Source organism: Chiloscyllium punctatum, chromosome 44 (genome assembly GCF_047496795.1).
Source record: "Chiloscyllium punctatum isolate Juve2018m chromosome 44, sChiPun1.3, whole genome shotgun sequence".
NCBI lineage: Eukaryota > Metazoa > Chordata > Chondrichthyes > Orectolobiformes > Hemiscylliidae > Chiloscyllium > Chiloscyllium punctatum.
The window spans coordinates 46,765,442-46,786,840 of NC_092782.1; the positions used below are offsets into that span (position 1 = coordinate 46,765,442).

General features: G+C 40.1%; 1 protein-coding gene across 2 annotated transcripts in view; it reads right to left on the reverse strand.

Moving 5' to 3' along the window:
- Positions 1 to 21,399, reverse strand: part of LOC140466949 (transmembrane protein 53-A) — a 52,587-nt gene that overhangs the window by 17,448 nt on the left and 13,740 nt on the right. The window contains exons 2-3 of one of the 2 annotated variants that reach the window (XM_072562820.1): positions 13,927 to 14,408; positions 7,291 to 9,509 (exon numbers count right to left, since the gene is read on the reverse strand). In XM_072562820.1, coding sequence (XP_072418921.1) covers positions 9,145 to 9,509; positions 13,927 to 14,353 — 792 coding nt within the window. In that variant the 5' untranslated portion in view covers positions 14,354 to 14,408 and the 3' untranslated portion in view covers positions 7,291 to 9,144. Of the gene's footprint in view, positions 1 to 7,290; positions 9,510 to 13,926; positions 14,409 to 21,399 lie in introns of those variants that run through there. The other variant, XM_072562821.1, reaches the window with a different exon arrangement.

The window sequence follows — 21,399 nt, forward strand, 5'->3', positions numbered from 1 at the left end:
CTAAATTGGCCAATGGCATCATGATTTGACTGTTCTCTAAACTTACATAAATATGCAACAGTAGTGGTCATTTGTTTTACTAAGTGCTATCTAAAGAGCTTTGGTGAACTTCTGCTGTGCCTCTTTTGGTGCCAATCAAGCAGGCTACTTTGTCCTGGATAGTGTCAAGCTTCTTAAAAGACGTTGGAGCTGTAGTCATCCAGGCAAATAGGGAGTATTTCAGTATTAATTCCCCTGATTTATAGATGGTGAACAGGCTTTAGGGAGTCATGAAGGTCAGTTACTCACTGCAGTATTCCCAGCCTCTGGCCTGCTTTTGTAGCCATTGCATTTATATGGCTAGTTTATGGTCAAGGATAGTGGGTTGATAGTGGGTGATTTAGTGATTGTAATGCCATTGAATGCCAAGGGACGATAGTTAGATGGTCTCTTTCGAGAAGTAGTGCCTGGCACTTGTGTGGAGTAAATGTAACTTGCCACTTTTCAGCTCAAGCCTGTTGCATTTGGATATGGTCTGCTTCAGTATCTGAGGAGTCTAATATTTTGAGACTCATGCACCAGAACACCTGAATCCCCCTGCACCTCAGAATTCTGCAACCATTCTCTGTTTAAGTGAACAGAGAATTAAGTAGAGGTTTAAATAACTGGTAAGATTGTTCCTGCCAAAGTGAACAACTTGACATTTTCCCACGTTACACTCCAGAGTTTTGTCTACTTGTTCAATCTATCAATATTCATCTGCAACTTCCTTACTGATCATTTAATTGTGAATCTATCCCTCCAGTCTGTAACTTGAGCGTGTGTATACAGTGTGGGTGGGGGTTGATGGTGGTGATGCATCTTATGACATGTGTCTGCATGAAAGTTGGAGTATTTTTCTTATTTCACCCAGTCATAGAATCAAAAAGCCTGTTGCAATCAAGAAGGGAAGGAATAGAGAGAAGTCATCCTACCCTAATCACATGGTCTTAAGATCTGTTAAAGGTAAAAGACAGAATGCAACAGAATTGAACAATTGTACCATGATAATCAGATATTAGAACAAAGCTATTTGCTCCTTCAATTGATCATAAAAGGTTCCACGACATCATTTGAAGATCAGTGGATGAGTTAATCCTTGTATCCTGGTCGACATATATCCCTCCCCAACAATATTACTAAAATACAGATTATAACATTGCAGTCTGAATGTGCAAATTGGCTGCTCGAATTCTTACATTAAAACAATGATTACCTTTCAACAGTACCTCTCTGATTTTATAGCACCTTGGGGTGCCCTGAAATCAGGAAAGATACAATGTAAAACACAAGTTTGTCCTTCATACTTAAAGATGGACCAAAATGCCTGTTTCCCTGGTGTATGATTCTGTGACACTCATTCTCCAACAGGATAAATTGTACTCATTATACAATTTAACTTGCTGAATAAGTAATGATTTTATTAAGAGTTAATTTGACAAACACAAGGTATGTTTACAAGATAGAATTACAAGGTCATGTGATAGGATCTACAGAAATATACCTAACCAGAGTTGGCAACCATGGCAACTATTGATATCCCTCTATTAAAACTCCTGGGTCTCATTCACAATCATCCTTTTCTCTTTGGGCAACAATCATGTTTTCTGTTATAACTATCAATATTAGGATTTGTCTCATGTCTGCCATTGTTCTACCCACTTATCCAACTTATTCAGTGATTTTATGAGCTGCTTCTTTTGCCTTCTAGTTTCTCTCAGGGTTTGATATTAGTTGAAATTTTGCATTGAGTTTCTGAACACAGATTGTTAATGTACATTCGAAATAGCCATGGTACCAGCATTGAGGTTCTATTCCTTTTCCCTCCCTCATTCACTTCTTCTGACAATAGTTTTGTTTCTTGCCCTTCAACTGGTTTCTTATCCACTTCCAAACTTTTGCCTCAGCACCCAGTTACCCATTTCATATTTAAATTTTCCAGCAACCCATGTACACAATGACATGGAACTTCAAAGAAGGAAGTTGGCCAGGTCAGCGTTCTCCTTCTGATTTCACTGCTGTTTGCTCAACGGTTAATGGACAAATAATGTACAAACACTTCTTTATTCCAGTGAATATGGAGTCTTTTGAAGCTCCCAGCATTTGTATTGCTTTTGCCATGCTAGTGTTTTTTTGCGCTTGCTCACACTCTCTGCCCTCTCAGAGTCTGCCTAACTGCGTCACTTACACTCTTTTTCTTTCCAAGTTATGGGCAGCAATTGACCCTGCGCCACAGCCCACAAGCTAATTAGGTGTCTGCAATATTACTACTTGTGCCTTGTAGATCTCCAGACCTACTTCAAAGAAGAGTTTACTCAAAACAAAACCTCAGTATGCATCTTTTGCTCGAGTTGTCCAGTTGTTAATTTTTTCTCTCTGAGGAGCTGTTAGTTTGTGCTATAACATGGTCCTGTGGATGTTCTGGGGAACAATCTCTGGCCGCTTTACTGCCTGAGTGGTCAAAAATAACACAGCTGCTTTTCCTTTTTGAAATAGTGAAGTGAGAACATATCCATTGCCTGAATTGGTTTTGCTTTAATATCAATTAAAGCTCTTGGGATTAGATAAAGTAACATGGGAGGAGGCTCATGTGGAGCATAAACACCGGGATTAACCAGTTGTTCCATTTGGCCTGTTTTTGTGATGTAAATACAAAATAATCTTCTCTGACAAATGACTGAAGCACCATCTGAGATTGTGCACTCATGGCCAGGGATACAGCTTGAATTTACAACTTGTGGGCTCAAAGGTAAATTATCATCATCAGGCAAGCCATTATCTGGCAACTGGCAAATAAATTAAAACTCAACTACATTGTGTAAAGCTTATTTTCTTACTATAATTAATTGTCACATACTTCTGTGATGTGGTTTTCAATGCAATCCAAGGTTTGCCTCTCTTAATGATGAAAAATCCTGCATGTCTGACGGATGCATCCCAATCGACACAAGTCCAGCTCATGAATGAGGATATAAGATCCCTCACTTACCAGCAGAGAAGGTGGCCACATAGCCAGCCTGCAATTGCATAATAAAGGCTGTCAGCTTTGAGCATTTGCTCAGCAGCTGATCATTTACAGACAAGTAGCGACAGTCACTTGTTTGGAGATGATACTTTCCATTGTCACAGTGAATTTTAAAAATGCATTCCTCTGGAAAGGGAGCTCAGGCCACAGCAAATCCCTTGCCCTCACTGCAGTGCGTACAAACATAGCTCTTGGATTGAGGATGGTACAGCACAATTTGGGGAAGGATGGCAAGATGAGGGATCCATTGCTGGAAATTGTTTGCATCCCTTTGTTTGGAACAAACTTCATTGACATTCTTTTCAAGGTAAGTTCCAAACACCATGGACTTGAAGACCCAGGATGCATTAGATTGGTATTCCAAAAGAAGCAAGCTGGATTCACTGGGAGGCGCACACTTAACCAAACCGTCTTTGTTAGTCTACAAGGCCGACCCATTAAATGATATCAGTTCCACTTGAGCCTGAAGCCTTCTACTGGACTTGAATCTCACTTCCCAGATCTTCACGAAAAACAATGAGAGACAAAGTTCATGTCAGGAGGTTACCATTGCAAATAAAAGCACAACAATCAGCTTTTGGGTTTATTAATGGCTATCTTATTTATATGGACCTTACTCTTGGGTTCCTCCAAATGTGGTAACATTTCTCTACATCTACTCAATCAAGTCACCTCATAATGTAAAAGAATTCTATCAGCTCACCTCTCAGTCTCGTTACTGAATAAAAAGAAATTACAGCTTATATAATTTAACCCTTTTCTTCCAACCTCCGTTATGGATTTTCAGAGATGCATAGTATCAGAATTATACAGTCAAGTAAGAAGTGATTTATTGCACTGAACCTGAGTCAGCTGTTTGAAAGAGCTACCCAATTCATCCCAGCCCTGTCTCCAGAGACAAGAAAAACATTCACCTTTAAGCACGTCTCCTGTACCTTTCCCAGTTTCTATTGAGTCCATCCTGGTTCTTTTGCTAATTACCTGAAGTCTACGATCTCAGATTACTGATCCTTCTGGCACTGGAAACAACATCTCCCTACTTACTCCATCAAAACCTGTTATGATTTTCATCATGACTTGAATCTATTTTTCTTCATTCCTGCTCCAAAGATATCAATCTTGTTTTTTTTATATCTCTCCATACTGAAGTCCCACATCCTTCATAACACTTTAGTAAATCCCTCTTCAAAGCCTTGCTATTCTTCCTACAGCATGGTGTTTGGAATTGAACGCAGTATTCCAGCTGGGGTCTAACCAGGGTTTTATAAATGTTAAGCAGAATTTCTCTATTTTGTTCTCCTAATACTTTTGCTTATAAATTCAAGGGTACCGAATATTTTTATTAACAGTGATAACCTCTGACTTTTCATCCTCCTCCCTTCCCTTCTTGAAGGCACTGAGTGAGACACTATTCCACTATCACTCTTCAGATCTGAGTCTAAGGAGTAAAAATGAACTGTGTAAGACTTCACTTCAGTTTTTATTCATAACTTTTATCATACTCAAACCCAAAAGAAAATCACTGAATAATGATCAGGAAAATATGGCTAATTGTTCCTCTAGATTAGAGTGGTGCTGGAAAAGCACAGCAGGTCAGGCAGCATCCGAGGAGCAGGAAAATCGACGTTTCAGGCAAAAGCCCTTCATCAGGAATAGAGCTAATTTACCTAATTGTTCCTCTAGTTTCAGGACACTGGTGATGAGCTAACTATTGTGATTTTAAGATTAAGATTAACTAACTCAACACAAGTCAGCTCTGTTCAGCTCAGTGCCACCCCAGAGACTCCAATGACCAAAATGAACAAGGTGGTGGAACTTTTGACAACCATTGTAAAGAGAGTTAACATTTAAGTATTGAGTCATGTTTCTCTGACTTGTGTTGAATAGCTATCTGTTTTGGACCAAGAGTAGTTGTTACCAGTGACACAACATTTCCAAACTGCTCTGCTGTTAAGTATTTATCACAACTGGTTACCAGACCAGTTTTGACTGCTTCAGTGTCTGACATGGCAATGACTAATTGCACTCCTTTGCGAAGTGGTGGTTTTGACAATCCCAAACATTAAATAATTGCCTGCAGATCTCCTTACAGTGAGAAACTATTCATTCAGAAACTCCAGCCCTGTCTGATTTGAATCCTGTGATATGAGTTTGATTGAGGCTGCCTTCATGATGTCACAAATGGCAGCAGGGTATGGGAGATGATATCATTGTTGTTGAATCATGGGAGTCTGCTGGAGGAGAGGTTTTGGTTAACGTTGTGGGTGACAGTACAAAACATCACAAGACAGGCCTGATCTAGGATAACTCACCTGGTAAGCAGGGCCCAAGCAGTGATGAACCTGATAGTGCATGGTTTCTTCAAGGATAGTCTACTTAGATTCATAGATAAGAGTTGTTAATGTCTGAAAGGGCAGTGGAAGCATCTTCAGTGGTTTTTACAAGAGGATTGGATGAATAGTCTGAGTTTTTAGAGTATGGGAAGAGGCCCTCTGGTCCATCATGACCATATTATAATTTTCTCGCACTTGACCCATAAGTTTGTATGCAACAGCATTTCAAGTGTTACCGAAATTGTCCTTAAATATCTTGAGGGTTCCTATCTCTACCACCCTTCCAGGCAATGAGTTTCAGATAACCACAACCCTCTAGATGAAAAAAAAATCAAATCTCCTTTAAACCTCCTGCTCATTACATTAAAACTCTGCTCCCTTGTTAATGACCTCTCTAATAAAGGGAAATATTTCTACCTATCTACCCTGTTAATGCCACTCAGAATTCTATAATTTCAAGCAGACCCCACTCAGCTTTCTCTGCTCTATGGAAAATAACCCCTGTCTATCTAATTTCTTATCAAAGCTGAATTTCTCCAGCTCAGTCAACGTCAACAATCTATTCCGCACCCTCTCAAGTAGTCACATCCATCCTATAATGCGACAATCTGAACTGCACATAATATTCCAGCTGTGGCCTAACTTATGTTACACATACTCTATCATAACTTCCCTGCTTTTGATTCAACGCTCTGACTAATAAAGACAAATATCCCTTATGCCTTCCTTATCAACTTGTCCAATTGCCTTCAAGGAGCTATAGACATGTTCACGAAGGTCCCTTTAATCTTCTGTACTTCCCAGGGATCTAGCATTCTTACCACATCATCAATTTTCAGGTCTTCTGCAAACTCACTGATCATACCACCCACATTCATGTCTAGATCATTAATGTATATATGAAAACAGCAAAGGACCCAGCACCAAATCCTGTGGTATGCCATTGGACACTGGCTTCCAGTCACAAAATTTTGACCATCACCCTCTGCTTCCTGCCACTAAGCCAATTTCAGGATCCAATTTGACAAATTGCCTTGGATTCCTTGGCCTTTAGCTTTTTGACTTTTCTTGAGTCTGCCATGCAAGATCTTGTCAGAAACCTGACTGAAGTCAGTGTAGACTACGTCAACTGCTCCACCCTCACATAGCCACCTCCTTGAAAATTAAATCAAATTGTTAGACATGATTTCCCCCTTTCAAAGCCCTGCTGACTATTCTTGATTGATCACTTTGCAAGTGGAGATTAAATTCTATACCTCAGATTTTTCTCCAATTGTTTCTCTACCATACCTATTGACAAGGACACCTTTTTCCTTTTTAAACTACACTTTATAACCTTCAATCATTTAAGGAATGCATTGACCTGTTGGGGACACTAAATTCAACTAATTAATAAAACACCTGGAATTGAATGCTAATCTCAATAATGGGGCCATGAAACTATAATTGATTGTCATTGAAATAAACCTTTTTGGTTCACTGTAGGATAGTCGTAAGGAAGGAAATCTTAACTGGTCTAGTATTCACGTGACTCCAGATCCACAGCAAAATGTGGTTAACTCTTAACCAACCTCTGAAATGGCAAACATAGCAAGCCAATCCGTTGTTTGACAAGCTACAGGAAAGTTGATATCAAATGGGCTGCAATGCTTCAGGAAGGATGTTCACAATCAACTTCTGAAGGGCAATTAGGGATGTGCAACAAATGCTGGCCTTGTTAGTGACCATCACATACCATTGAAAGAATAAAACAAAATGCACTAGATGTCACTAAACTCAGTCACCATACTTGGACCATGTGACTGGTACACAGTCTTATGTGCTCAAACATTGATCCATGTGGCATAAATAAACATAAAGGCCAAAGAGCAACTTGTATATTTATTCACAGTGACAATATGAAGTGCTATAATTGATCATAATTACAAAATTGAAATATAATATCTAAATATCCTTTGGTGTTCCTGACTTGGTTCAGCGGGAAAACATTTGTCACTGAATCAGTCTTGGGGTTCCAGGATCTAAGCACATAATCCAAGCTAATGTTTTAGTGTAATATTGAGGAGCAATAGATTATTGATAAGACCATAAGACATAGGAGTGGAAGTAAGTCCATTTGGCCCATCGAGTCCACTCAGCCATTTAATCTTGGCTGACGGGCATTTCAACTCCACTTATCCACACTCTCCCCGTAACCCTTAATTCCTGGCAAGATCAAGAATTTATCAATCTTGATGTGCTATCTCTGCAAGATGGTCAGACCAGGCTCTGTCTTCCTCTCATTGGACATAAAAAAATCACATTGCACTATTTGATAAAGAGCACCAAGAGTTCACACTGGTATTGTGCCCAATATTTGTCCTTCAATCAACATCAGTTTTTTAAAAAAATCATTTATCTAATCGCTGCTTGATATTGTGAAAGATGCTACATAAATGCAACTTCTCTGTGATACTTGATACACTGAAATTAACAAGTTGCTCTAATGGTAACAATGGTAGATGCTAGTATACCTCTCTTTACAAATGATGTTATGATCTCTTTGAAATAAATTACAAGAATGCCTTTATTCTTATTTTCTCGAGCGGTAATCTCTCAAAGCCTGTTTAAGCAAACACAATCTTTAAAAACTTGCATTTGTATAGCAACTTTCATGACCTCAGAAAGTCTCAAAGTGAATTTCAGCTAGCGAAATTCTTTTTGCAACAGTGACTACAGCTCAATGTAGGAGATGCAGCAACCAGTTTGTACACAGCTCCCACAATGTGCTAATGACCAGATAGCCTGTTTCAGTTATATTGACTGAGGATAAATATTGGCCGTGCTACCTTCCCTGCTGTTCTTCAAAATAGGATCTTGGGATATCTTACTTTCACCTTAGAAAATAGACAAGGTCTCAGTTTGTAAATACTCCTTCAGTACTGCACTAGAGTGTTGTGCTTAATTTTTGTGCTCAAGACTCAAGCGGGATTATAATCCACAAACTTGTAACTCAGAGATGAGCATGCTGTTAACTGAGCCAGAGCTAACATTAAAAAGACATATAATTTCTCTGAATCTGATCAAAGCCATCGAGATTCACAAATATATAAACATACACCAAACACAGTAAGAAACACATCCAGACAATTTCAGAATAAGTTCCAAGTCTAACTTTTCACAAAAATCTTCAATGTTATCTTCATCTTGTGCTCAATTTTTTTGGTTTATATTCAAGTGACCTTTTATTTTGATATCATAAGATTTTTCAGAAATGATTATTTGAATACTAAGTAAAATTCAACTTTGTCTTTTTACCCTTTTTCTGTGTTGGACATATCACTTAAAACTTTGAGGTAGAGATGTGGAGGTATCTTCAAAAATGACAATCCCACAAAAGAAAGAAAAGTTAACAAGTATATCCTGGTGATAGCACCATCCCAATCACACAAGAACCTATTCAGTGAAATTAAACCAATTCTTTTTCCATCAAGGAACGACTTCTATTAATTCAATAATGAGGACACGTTTGACAATGTATGTAAATATGTAAATGAATTAGCAATTCATGTTTTGCACTGGGCCTGATAGCAAGTTTTAAAATTTCTCCTTCTTCCAACTAAACACCCACCCACATGTAAATATTAGAATTTTTTATTAATTTTATCCAACAAGTTTATAGAAACTTTCTACTAGGAGTCCAAGAGGATGTGAAAGGAATCAAATCAGAATGAATTAATGCTGTTCAGACATGCAGCTCCTCAGTTCCCTGGTCCTTTTTACTGTCGTTCATAATTTGGATGGCAAATGGATTATGCCAATGGACTGCAGGAAATTCTGCAAAGTGCTTCGGTATTCCTGAGGATGCTGCCGCAGATGCCCTGCATGGCAGGACATCTTCCAGCTTTTCCCAATTGCAGGAATGCCTTTCTTCTGCCAGTGATACAGCATGGCCTGTAATTTCTTGTAGTTGCTCAATGGATCGTTCTCACTGTAGAATAATAGAATGGGGGTATGGTACTGTATTTCCCAGAAGGCTTTGATGCCAGCTTGGTAATGCTTGACTGTGTAACCACTCAAAAGCCAGAAATAGAAAAGTGTGATCCTTTTGAGGAATGGCTGGAGGATGGGAGGAGCCAGCACCTGTGGGATATCTGGAAAATATTGAAAACATATAGATTAGCATTACATTTGGTGTGTGCTTGGTGAGAATGGAACATAAATAAAAGCTACTCACCTATAAATCCATTAGGGAATTTGGGAGAAACTTTGTTATCCAGAGAGCTGTGAAAGTGTGGAATATATTGCCAGATAGAATAGTTAAATGTATCAATGCATTTCACCTTAAGGCCAGGACAGAAGGATCAGTAAATCCCTTTTTGGCAGTTTCAATATTTATATCAAAGCAAAATCAAGGATAGAAGTTTGGAGTGGGAGGGGTGGATCCAGTTATCACTGTCCCTGTTGGTACCAACAAAATTAATTGGATTGAAAAGAATTTGAACAATTAGTAATTTTAAAAAAGGGCCAAGGTAATCTCAGGTTAACTACCTGAGCCACAGACAAACTGATACTGGGTAAATAAAGTCAAGGAATTAAATGTGTAGTTTAAAAATTGGTGTAGGAGGAATGGACTTCAGTTCATGGGGCACTGGCAGCAGTACTGAGGTAGAAGACAATATTCTAATCAGATGGGCTTCACTTGAACTGTCCTGAGATCAGTTTCATCATAAATTGAATAACTAGGACTGTAAGCAGGGCTTTAAACTAATTAAAGAGGCACACTTTGGGACGGGGAATACTTCAGCTTTCAAAGCAAAAGAATACGAACATTATTACATTGGAGTAGGCTTAGAAAAGACTTACCAGGATGTTGCCGGAATGGAGTGGTTGAATTATAAAAATAGGTTGCATAGGCTGGGACTTTCTTCATTGGAATGTTGGAATTTGAGTGGTGACCTTCAGGGTGCTGTGACCAGCTCTGAGGAAGAGTTACCAGACCTGAAACGTTAACTCTGATTTCTCTCTACAGATGCTGCCAGACTTACTGAGCTTTTCCAGCAATTTCTGTTTTTGTTTCTGATTTACAGCATCCACAGTTCTTTCAGTTTTATTGATGGGTGGTGACATTATAGAGTTGATAAAATCTTTAGGGGAATAAACAAGGAGAATAGCAAAGTTTTGTTTCCCCTCAAGTGAGGGAGTTCAAAATTAGGAGGCATATTTTTAAAACTAGAGAGGAAAGTTTTAAAAAGGACATGAAGGGCAACTTTTTTTTTGTACATAGAGTGGTTCATGTGTGGAATGAACTGCCAGAGAAAGTGGTGAATATGACTAAAAGATGTTTGGATAAGGGTATGAATAGGAAAAGTTTCAAAGGCTTTGGCACAGACCGAAGGGCCTGTTTCCATGCTCTATGATACGGTGCCATTTCAGGCCAACTATTTTGATCATGATACCCAGAGTGGAACAGGAAGGGAGTGGGACGGGAATGTGCAGATTGAGTGGATTTGCCATGGGAAATGCAGGATTACAGGGATATAATTTTGGTGGGGGTGGGGGGGGGGCAGTCTCTGGGTGGAATCCTCTTCAGAGAGTCACTGTGGACTTGAGGGGATGAATGGCATGTTTCCGCACTGTAGGGATTCTATGATTTCTCAGAAGGGACAAAGTGTTCATGCACAAAATGAGTAACAAATAGGATCAAATGGGGGAAAACAGTAAAAATGCAAAGTTAAATGGTTCTTTACTTAAATTACATTAGTGTTCAAAACAAAAATCAATTAATGGCTCAAATATTGCTAATGAGTGTGACCTTATAGCCATCATAGAGAAACAATTACAAGCAGTTCAAAATTGGCAACTAAATATTCTGGGGTATGTGACTTTTCAAACAGGAAGGGGAGGGTAATGGGGTAGCTTTGTTAGTAGGGGATGATGTAGAACCTCTTCAAAATTAGTAAAAGTTGCAAAAATAAATGAAGAAATACTTGTTTTACACATGTCTGGGTGTGGAATGTATGACCCAGAGTGTGGTAGTGGCAGACTTAATCAAGACATTCAACAGGGAATTGGATAGTTATTTGAAAATAATCAATGGACAGGGTTATGGCAGGGAGAAGGCAGGAGGATGGCACTAAAGTGAGATGCTCACTTAGAGATCTGGTGCAGATGCAATGTCTTGAATGGCTTCCCTCTGCATTATAACAATTCTGAGATTCTGTATTACTCCAGAAACCTGAGCTCATAGTCCAAGATGAGGAGGAAGTGGCTACTACATTGTTCAACATATTACAAGGGTTCACGGTCAATTTATCATTTTAAGTGAATTAATAGTTTGAAGGGATAAATGCAAAGGAGTTATAACTCAGTAATATTTACTCCTTAACTATATCCCTTCTCTATCATTCCCCTGAGTCACAAGGTCATGGATTCTAATTTGTTATGTAAATATAACAGATCCCATGGCACTGTCTGTTAACAGCAAATAGGCATTTTTTCCTGGTATCCCTGGTCAATATCTATACCTTGACATCAATAAAAATACAATATTTGGTCAATTTTATGTTTGAGAGAGCTTAATGTGTATAAATTAGCTGTGCACTTCCTCCATTGCAATAGTGACAGAACCTCATAGCAAAAAACTTTGCGACATGCCAAAGTCATGAAATGCATTATATTAAGGAACCCTTTCATTCTTTCGCCATTATTAATTATTGGTTTTAGGCAGTGGGAGTGTGTGTGTGTCAGGGAAAGAGGAGAGGTTTGCACATAGCTAAGATGTCCAATTCCTCCAAGGACAAAATTGTTGCCTGGCCTCACACACAAATATCAAGTAGTTGAGGGTGTGAATGGTTGCGGAACTTCACAGCCATCAAATTCTTTGTCTGCAGAAGAAGAATACGGTGAGTCGCCACTTTGGTCAGAATTTGGACATTGAAGCCAAAATGTGCTTGAAACAACACTGGTGAAGTTAGAATTTAAGCAATGTAAAACGTTCATTAAAAAGCACAAATCAAGCACCAGGATACAACATTATCATTTTATTCTCTTTCTATTTAAGTATTCCTTAATGTGTTTAAGGTTAGTTTTGTCTTATTCATGCAGCTGAAACTGATTATCAACAAAAATGAGTATTTTTATTTAGGCTGTCCAGTCCTCCACCTGTGATAACCTTATTTAAAATGAGTTCCTCATCGAAACTCTACTAAAGCCTCTAATAACTGCATTTTGTGATAGACGACTTCTTGTTAATTTTTTTTTGATATGAGAACGTGTGTGGACTAGACCCTGTACCTCTGAGAGTAGCTCATTTGAACAATCTTCTTGAACAACTGCAGTTGGTGGAATCTCACATTACCGATGAGGGCTGTCAGCTGACTGTGGATGGGGCTTCACCCCAATTGAGTTCAATCTTGAAACATGCAAAAGATTGTAGAATTTATATATAAGACCAGAAGACATTGGCCTAATTTCTGCTTCTTTCAGCACATCATGTCTGCTCCGCCATTCAGTCATGGCTGTTAGGTTTCTCAACCCCATTTTCCTGCTTTCTCCCCATAACCTGTGATCCCCTTGACAATCAAGAACCTATCTACCTCAGTCTTAAATATATTTAATGACCTAGACTCCACAGCCTTCTGTGGCAATGAATTCCATCGCTTCACCACTCTCTGGCTGAAGAAGTTTCTCCTTATCTCTATTTAAAAGGTCTTCCCTTTACTTTAACGCTGTGCCCTCAGGTCCTAGTCTCTCCTACCAATGGAAACATCTTCCCAACATTCACTCTCCCCACGCCATTCAGTATTCCGTAAGTTTCAATTAGATCCCCCCTCATCCTTCTAAACTCCATCGAGTGTAGGTCCAGAGACCTCAAATGTTCCTCGTATGTTAAGCTTTTCATTCCTGGGACTGTTCTCATGAATGTCCTCTGAACATGCTCCAGGGACAGTACATGCTTCCTGAGATATGGGGCCCAAAACAGTGCACAATTCTTTAAATATGTTCAGACCAGAGCCTTAGAACCTCTGAAGTACATCCCTGCTTTTATATTTAAGTACTGAAAATGTGTTGCTGGAAAAGTGCAGCAGATCAGGCAGCATCCAAGGAACAGGAGAATCGACGTTTCGGGCATCAGCCCTTCTTCAGGAAACTGATGCCTGAAACGTCGATTCTCCTGTTCCTTGGATGCTGCCTGACCTGCTGCGTTTTTCCAGGAACACATTTTCAGCTCTGATCTCCAGCATCTGCAGTCCTCACTTTCTCCCCTTTATATTCAAGTACTCTCAAAATAAAGGCCATAATTGCATTTGCCTTCCTAAGTATTGACTCAACCTGCCAGTTTACCTTGAGAAAATCCTGGACCAGACCTCCCATATTTCTTTGCTCGTCAGATTTCTGAATTTCTTCCCCATTTAGAAAATAAAATGACATTTGGCGTTACTCCCTTACGTTTAAAACTTACCAGCCTTTTCTGCATTTATTTGCCAGTTCATGCTAATATTTGTAGCAGAAATGAAAGGAAATTTGACCCTTGATTTTGTTTTTAAAACATTCATAGGAGTGTCTCACCATTTGCAAGGAGTTCCACATCTCCTGCGACCAAACTGTCAAAAATCTGGCCCATAATCCTCGACCCGAAGCTTGAGTAACGTGGCACATCTCTCTGTGTGATTATCAGCATTTCGGCAAAGAGGAATCCTCCGATGGAGGATGCGTGAATGAGAAGGGGGCGTGAGGAGAAAGGCTCGCTCTGGAGCAGGTCCAATACCTCAGATGCATAGGACAAGCCATACTGTGGCCACAGAAAGTGCAAGATGCTGCTTTCCACGCTCAGGATGTCAAAGCCATATGGGTAATAAATCTGCCGGTAGTGATCCATGGCATGGCACTTAGCTCCATACCAGGGTAGGAACAGAAGGAGTGGCCTGGGTGCACCATTCAGGGTTTTAGTGCTGTTTCCATAGAGTGTTATGGTGCTGGAGAATCTTTTAATCATTGTATTCTTGGGAGCAGATCACAACTGGGTGAGGGGTTTGGATATGTGAACGGACCTGGGGTAGGGTGGGGGAGAAAAGTAGAATAAAGCAGCGTAAATATAATTACTTTCACAATACTAGTATACAATGTAGCATGTCAAAATTCAACTTAGTTGAAACAAAGATGAACCTTAACGTTTTAACAATCTTATAATTATAGTGCGAGGTAGGGAGAGACGGGGAGAAAGCAGTGCTGAATTTTCCATTAAAAACAAATTCTCTTCAACTAGCTTCAGAAGTTGCAAAGAAATGTTAAACTTTTGGGGACAGAAAAATATCATCTTCTCCTATCAGATTGTTTGTTTCAGCTGTCTTCTAATGAATCACCATGCATTAAAATTCATCTTTAAATATGACATACTAATACATCTTGGATGAATGTTTGAGTGTAGCTGAACCAACACAAACAGAATATTGCTGTAATGCCAAGTTATATCTATCATAAATTTTAAGAAATCATTAAATAATTGTTCTTTACATTCGCAACATGATAATTTTAAAGATAGACACGCACACGCCGTGATTCCAAAGCTAGCCATCTATTCCTCAGCTCTATTACCGACGGCCAAATTTTTACTTCTAAACTTAGAAACCTTTATAAACCTTCTAAACCAGAAACACTGGGGGACAAAGTGCAAAGTACTTTTTGCATTTGTATCTCCTGCAATCTCACGAATTCTAACAACTCCTAAAATCCCACATTGCATTCACAAGCTATCAGATTCTTAGTTACAATTATTTTCCCTGCTTCTGTAACCCAGGTCAGTCTGATAGTCCTGTTCCTACTCTAGGTTATTTGGATTCTGGGAATATTTTGCATTTGTATAGCTTCTTTCATGTCTTCAGTGTGTCCCAAACGTTAGAGCCAATAAAGTACTTTTGAAGTGGAGTCACTGTCGTAATGCATGAGGCAGCTAATGTGAGGAAAAGAAGTTCCTACAAAGTGCAGCGTGACAAATAGCCATATTCCCTGTTTCAAATTTTAGTTGCAGAATAAATATTCCTCAGAACAGAGGACAGCTCTCCTCCTCTTCGTCCCACTGCACCTATGGGGATGAGAAGGAAAATGGTAATGCTACCTTTGCTTTATTGTGTGTTACTATACCACTGGCTTGAGAACAGAGCCCAAAACTGAAAGCAATAACGCATGGCAATTGATAACACACTCCACACGGGGTATTTGCAGTAGGATTAAGCTGCCTCACTTAGATGAGACTTTTCAGTCATTGGCACAACAGCACAACATGCACCTCTTCATGGATCTTCTGCATTCTATCATTCGATTTGTTTAGCTTAACTTTAAATGCTATTTGCCTCAACCACTCACTTAGGTACAAATTCCACATTCTAAACATTCTCCCGCTAAAGAGATTTCTTCTGAATTCCCTCTTTATTTCATCAGTGACGGTTTTATATTTATGGCTCACCTACAAGAAGAAACATCTCTATATCATCCATCCCATAAACTTTTCCACTTCAAAACTCTTTACCAGGAACGCTCTCAGTGTTCCCTTCCTTGGCTCATATGCACCATATCATCCCTTCCCCCTCTACAATAGGTTTACCTGATTCCCAGTATCAATTTTGAGCTTCTGTTGCACAGATAAGTTCCATAAGTTTAGTATGTAGCTATCTCAAGCACTCATTTCTTGTTCCTGGAAAGTCTGCACACTTCCTGAAAGGAAGTAAAGACAATGTTGCCAGACTTTGCCATAGTGGTTTGTATCAGCTAACTTAAAGGGCAACTTGTCATTACTTGGAAGTTCCATATTTAATCTCTGGTGAGTTAGCACAACCCATCTGTGTTGGTATCAAAGGACGTGGATCTGGGAGTTAGACTGGAGTAAGAGTCAAACTCAACCTTAGCAAGATTCATAGGGGAAAGAGACAGCAGTTCAAATGAGCTACAAAACTGAAAATGTGTTGCTGGAAAAGCGCAGCAGGTCAGGCAGCATCCAAGGAACAAGAGAATCGACGTTTCGGGCATGAGCCCTTCTTCAGGAATGAGGAAAGTGTGTCCAGCAGGCTAAGATAAAAGGTAGGGAGGAGGGACTTGGGGGAGGGGTTTTGGAAATGTGATAGGTGGAAGGAGGTCAAGGTGAGGGTGATAGGCAGGAGTGGGGTGGGGGCGGAGAGGTCAGTAAGAAGATTGCAGGTTAGGAAGGCAGTGCTGAGTTCGAGGGATTTGACTGAGACAAGGTGGGGGGAGGGGAAATGAGGAAACTGGAGAAATCTGAGTTCATCCCTTGTGGTTGGAGGGTTCCTAGGCGGAAGATGAGGCGCTCTTCCTCCAACCGTTGTGTGGCTATGGTCTGGCGATGGAGGAGTCCAAGGACCTGCATGTCCTTGGTGGAGTGGGAGAGGGAGTTGAAGTGTTGAGCTACGGGGTGGTTGGGTTGGTTGGTCCGGGTGTCCCAGAGGTGTTCTCTGAAACGTCCCGCAAGTAGGCGGCCTGTCTCCCCAATATAGAGGAGGCCACATCGGGTGCAGCAGATGCAATAGATGATGTATGTGGAGGTGCAGGTGAATTTGTGGTGGATATGGAAGTATCCCTTGGGGCCTTGGGGGGAAGTAAGGGGGGGGGAGGTGTGGGCGCAAGTTTTGCATTTCTTGCGGTTGCAGGGGAAGGTGCCAGGAGTGGGGGTTGGGTTGTTGGGGGGTGTGGACCTGACGAGGGAGTCACGGAGGGAGTGGTCTTTTCAGAACGCTGATAGGGGAGGGGAGGGAAATATATCCTTGGTCGTGGGGCCGACTACCTCCACTGATGAATATTTCCCTAACAACCAAGAACCAGATAGCAGATCATCTAACCAACTGGATACAGTTGCACTTAGTTCACTGATCTATACTGGCTCCTGGTTTGCTAAACTTTGATTTTAAAATGCTCACCCTTGTTTGTAATCCATATTTGGCCTTTCCCCATTATCTGTTACTTCCTCAAATCCCACAATTCTCTAATATCACTGTGCTCCTTCAATTCAAGCCTATTGTGTATCTAATTCTCATTATCCCATCATCCTTCTGCCTTGACTCTAATTTTGAAATACCCTCCCCATGTACATCCCCATCTGTATACCCCCACCCTTTTAGATGCTTCTTAAAACTTATCTGTTTGACCAAGCTTTTGGTAATATTACAGTACCAAATTTTGTCTGATAATTCTTCTATGAAGTGGCTATTTATTTTATAAGGTTCTGTCTTGTTACAATACGGGGTAAACCCTCCTGTTTAATTTAAACCAGCAACACAGAGAGTAATCTGAAAAGACCTGAGAGGCCAAGAACAATTTAAAGTAAAACTTAACAACTTTATTTCTGAAAGTATAACAGAGAATAATTAATTAACAACTATTTACAACTCCTTCCTCTTTTATCTTCCCTTCTATAATATTAGTCCAATAAAAATCCCATTTAAGATTTGCAAAACAAAACTTCTTATCTAAAACCAGGCAGTTTTTGATTCTTCTCCAAATTTCTGTCTTCTTTTCTTCTTGGACATTCTGCTTCACACATTACTGATCGATAAAGGTACCTTTAAGAGAGCTATTTTTTGGGCAGTCTTTACATGCTGGTGGATTCTCAGTTCTCCTCCCAACTGTTCAATTTTCCCTGGTTTTATTCCCCCTCCCCCCCAAAAGCATTGGATTGTAACATTGGCTTTTAAGATTGTCAATATACTCAATTCAAACTTGATTGGAGGTTGGTATTTTGGGGTATAATTTAAACTGATTGGTCAAACTCAAATTTGTTTTTGTCTCCAGGCAACAAGCAAATCAAGTTGTTCACCCAACTGTTTTTGTTTCAGAACACTTGTTGCTATCAGGTAGTTGTATTAGATAATAACTTTTTTAAAAGGTACAGTACATCCATATCTTTATAACAATCTAAATATGAGTTGTTGTTGTTGCTGATACTCACTTGTACAACAATAACATACATAGCTAGACCAGGATTGGATCCCTCTCCCTATTGTGCACCTTGCTTAATCTTTTTCTGAGATAATGAAGAGGGAGACTCCCAGGATATTAAACTAAGATTAGGAGTTAACTAAATTAATTCACATTAGGTGCTGAATGTCTTTTTTCTTGAGACTTCTACAAAGACACAAGAAATTCTATATATAGGGAATGAACTGCCAGAGGAAGAGGCAAGTTCAGGGCTCCCAAATAGTTTCATACATTTGATTTCAGCCAATTACCTCATTTTTGACAATGTGTAGCACCCCTGCCTCTGAGTCAGTAATTCATGTGTTCAAATCCCGTTGTAAAGACCTGGGCACAAAATCCAGAATCATACTCACTGCACGACTCAGGGTGTGCAGTGCTGAGAAGTGTCACCTTTCAGATTAGATGTTAATTGGAGGCTCCAGTGGCCCTCTCAAATGACACTCCCTTGTGAATGCCTCAACTGAATCAGCCTCCAACACACTATCAGCCAATGAATTCCAAACTTTAACCAAGTTAAAAATCACACAATTGGAAGCACACTAGCATTTTACCCCGAGAATGCAACTTTAAAAAAAAGGGTTTTGTGATTTACGCATGAAAGAAGTGAAACTATCACTGTATTCTAACAGATGAAAGGCTTAACAGATAATCAATTCTTCAATGTATAATTTCAGTTCCATCACACTGCAAATTTTTGCTATAAATTCTGTGTTACGATCGAGCCCTCCACAATCACCTGAAGGAGCGTCGCTCCAAAAGCTAGTGTGCTTCCAATTAAACCTGTTGGACTATAACCTGGTGTTGTGTGATTTTTAACTTTGTACACCCCAGTCCAAAACCGGCATCTCCGAATCAAAACTTTAACCAGTCACTGTGTGGGAAAGTTATTTCTCATATCAATTTTGCTTCTTTTGCCAATCGCTTTAAATTGTGCCTGTGTCCTTTTGTTCCTGACCCTTTCACAAGTGGGACCAGCTTCTTGTTACCTACCCTCATAATTTTGAGTACTTCATCAAAACACCCATCAGTCTTCTCTTCTCCAAATAAAACAATCCTAATTTTTCCAATTTATCTTCATAACTGAAATCCCCCCACTGAAACCACTCTCATAAATCGTCTTCTGTACTTTCTCAAATAAGTTCACAACATTCTGAAAATATGTCACACAAAACTGGACACAATAGGTTCGACATCACCTCACTGCTCTTGTACCTAATGCCCCTATTAATAAAGTCTAGATATTGTAGATGTTATTAGTCACACTCTCAACTTATCCTACCACGTTCAAAGACTTATCCACATAAACACCCTCTGCTCTTGCAGAACTCTTTAGAATCATGCCGTTTACTTTTTATTATTAATCCATGTTACTACTATTAAAATGCATCATAACATATTTCTATACACCTGTCAGCCTGTCTGATGATTCCATCAGTTTGTCTATTTCCTTTCAAAGTTCTACATTGTCTTCATGACAGTTCAGTCTTGCTGCTCAAGACAAAGTCTCCGTTACACTAGGGTGACAAAATGCAGACTGGGTGATTGCTTTGTTCAAACACCTCTGTTCAGCCCACAACTGCCTGCCATCTTCAGCTCCACGACCATTCTCATTTCTCCATCCTTAGTCTCCTACAATATTCTAAAAAAGTTCCAAGGGACCTTGAAGAACAGCACCTCAGAGTCATAGAGATGAACAGCACAGACACAAACCCTTTGGACCAACTCATCCATGCCAACCAGATATTCTAAATTAATCTAGTCCCATTTGCCAGTATTTGGCCCATATCCTTCTAAACGCTTTCTATCCATATATGTCTTTTAAATGTTGTAATTGTACCAGCCTCCACCACTTCCTCTGGCAGTTCATTCCATATATGCACCACCCTCTTCATGAAAAAGTTTCTTCTTAGATCACTTTAAAATTTTTCCCCTCTTACTTTAAATATGCCCTTTTAGTTTTGAACTTCCCTACCCTGGGGAAAAGATCTTGTCTATTTACCCTATCCATGCCCCTCATGATTTTATAAACCCCAATAAGGTCACCCCTCAGCCTCCGACGCTCCTGGGAAAATAGCCCCAGCCTATTCAACCTCTCCCTATAGCTCAAATCCTCCAACTCTGGCAACATCCTTGTAAATCTTTTCAGAAGCCTTTCAAGTTTCACAACATCTTCACGATAGGAAGGAGCCGTGGCAACATCCTTTCTTTTGGTTAAGTATTTTACCTCCTTCCATGCTCGACATTGGGTTCAACAATGTCACATTACAACCTTTGTCCCCTACTTTTGGACAGCATCTGGTATTGATTCGGTTATTAGTCACACCTCTTTTGAATCCTTCTTTTGTTTCTTCATCTGTCCAATTTCCATCTCCTTTTTCCTTACATCATCATCCCAAAATCACTCTAGACATTATCTCAATCCGCTTTGCCTGTTCTTCCCTTTTCTGGTCTTTGTACTTGCTTACAACCTGTTCGTGCCAACTTCTACCAGCTTCAGTGAAAGATAACAGATCTGAGTCATTCATTTCCCTCTCCACAGATGCTGCCTGACCTGCTAAGGGTTTTTAATTTTCGATGAATATTTAGCTGATTATGAAGAGTCTAAATCATGGGATTACCAGAATTCTGAGTCCTGACAACAGATTGGAGGAAGCATTGTGACAGAATGCCCATCAACTTTAATCCATAAAGCTGCAGCATCACATAATGACATGACAGTAGATCACCCTCATGGGCAGTGGACTTTACACAGAGTAGTTTTAACATGAATGCCTGCATGATCCTGCTCATGGTTTTTCAACCAGGCGCAGGGGGGAGTGAGGCTACTGGGGCTGGGGAAGGCGCAGGGGGGAGTGAGGCTACTGGGGCTGGGGAAGGCGCAGGGGGGAGTGAGGCTACTGGGGCTGGGGAAGGCGCAGGGGGGAGTGAGGCTACTGGGGCTGGGGAAGGCGCAGGGGGGAGTGAGGCTACTGGGGCTGGGGAAGGCGCAGGGGGGAGTGAGGCTACTGGGGCTGGGGAAGGCGCAGGGGGGAGTGAGGCTACTGGGGCTGGGGAAGGCGC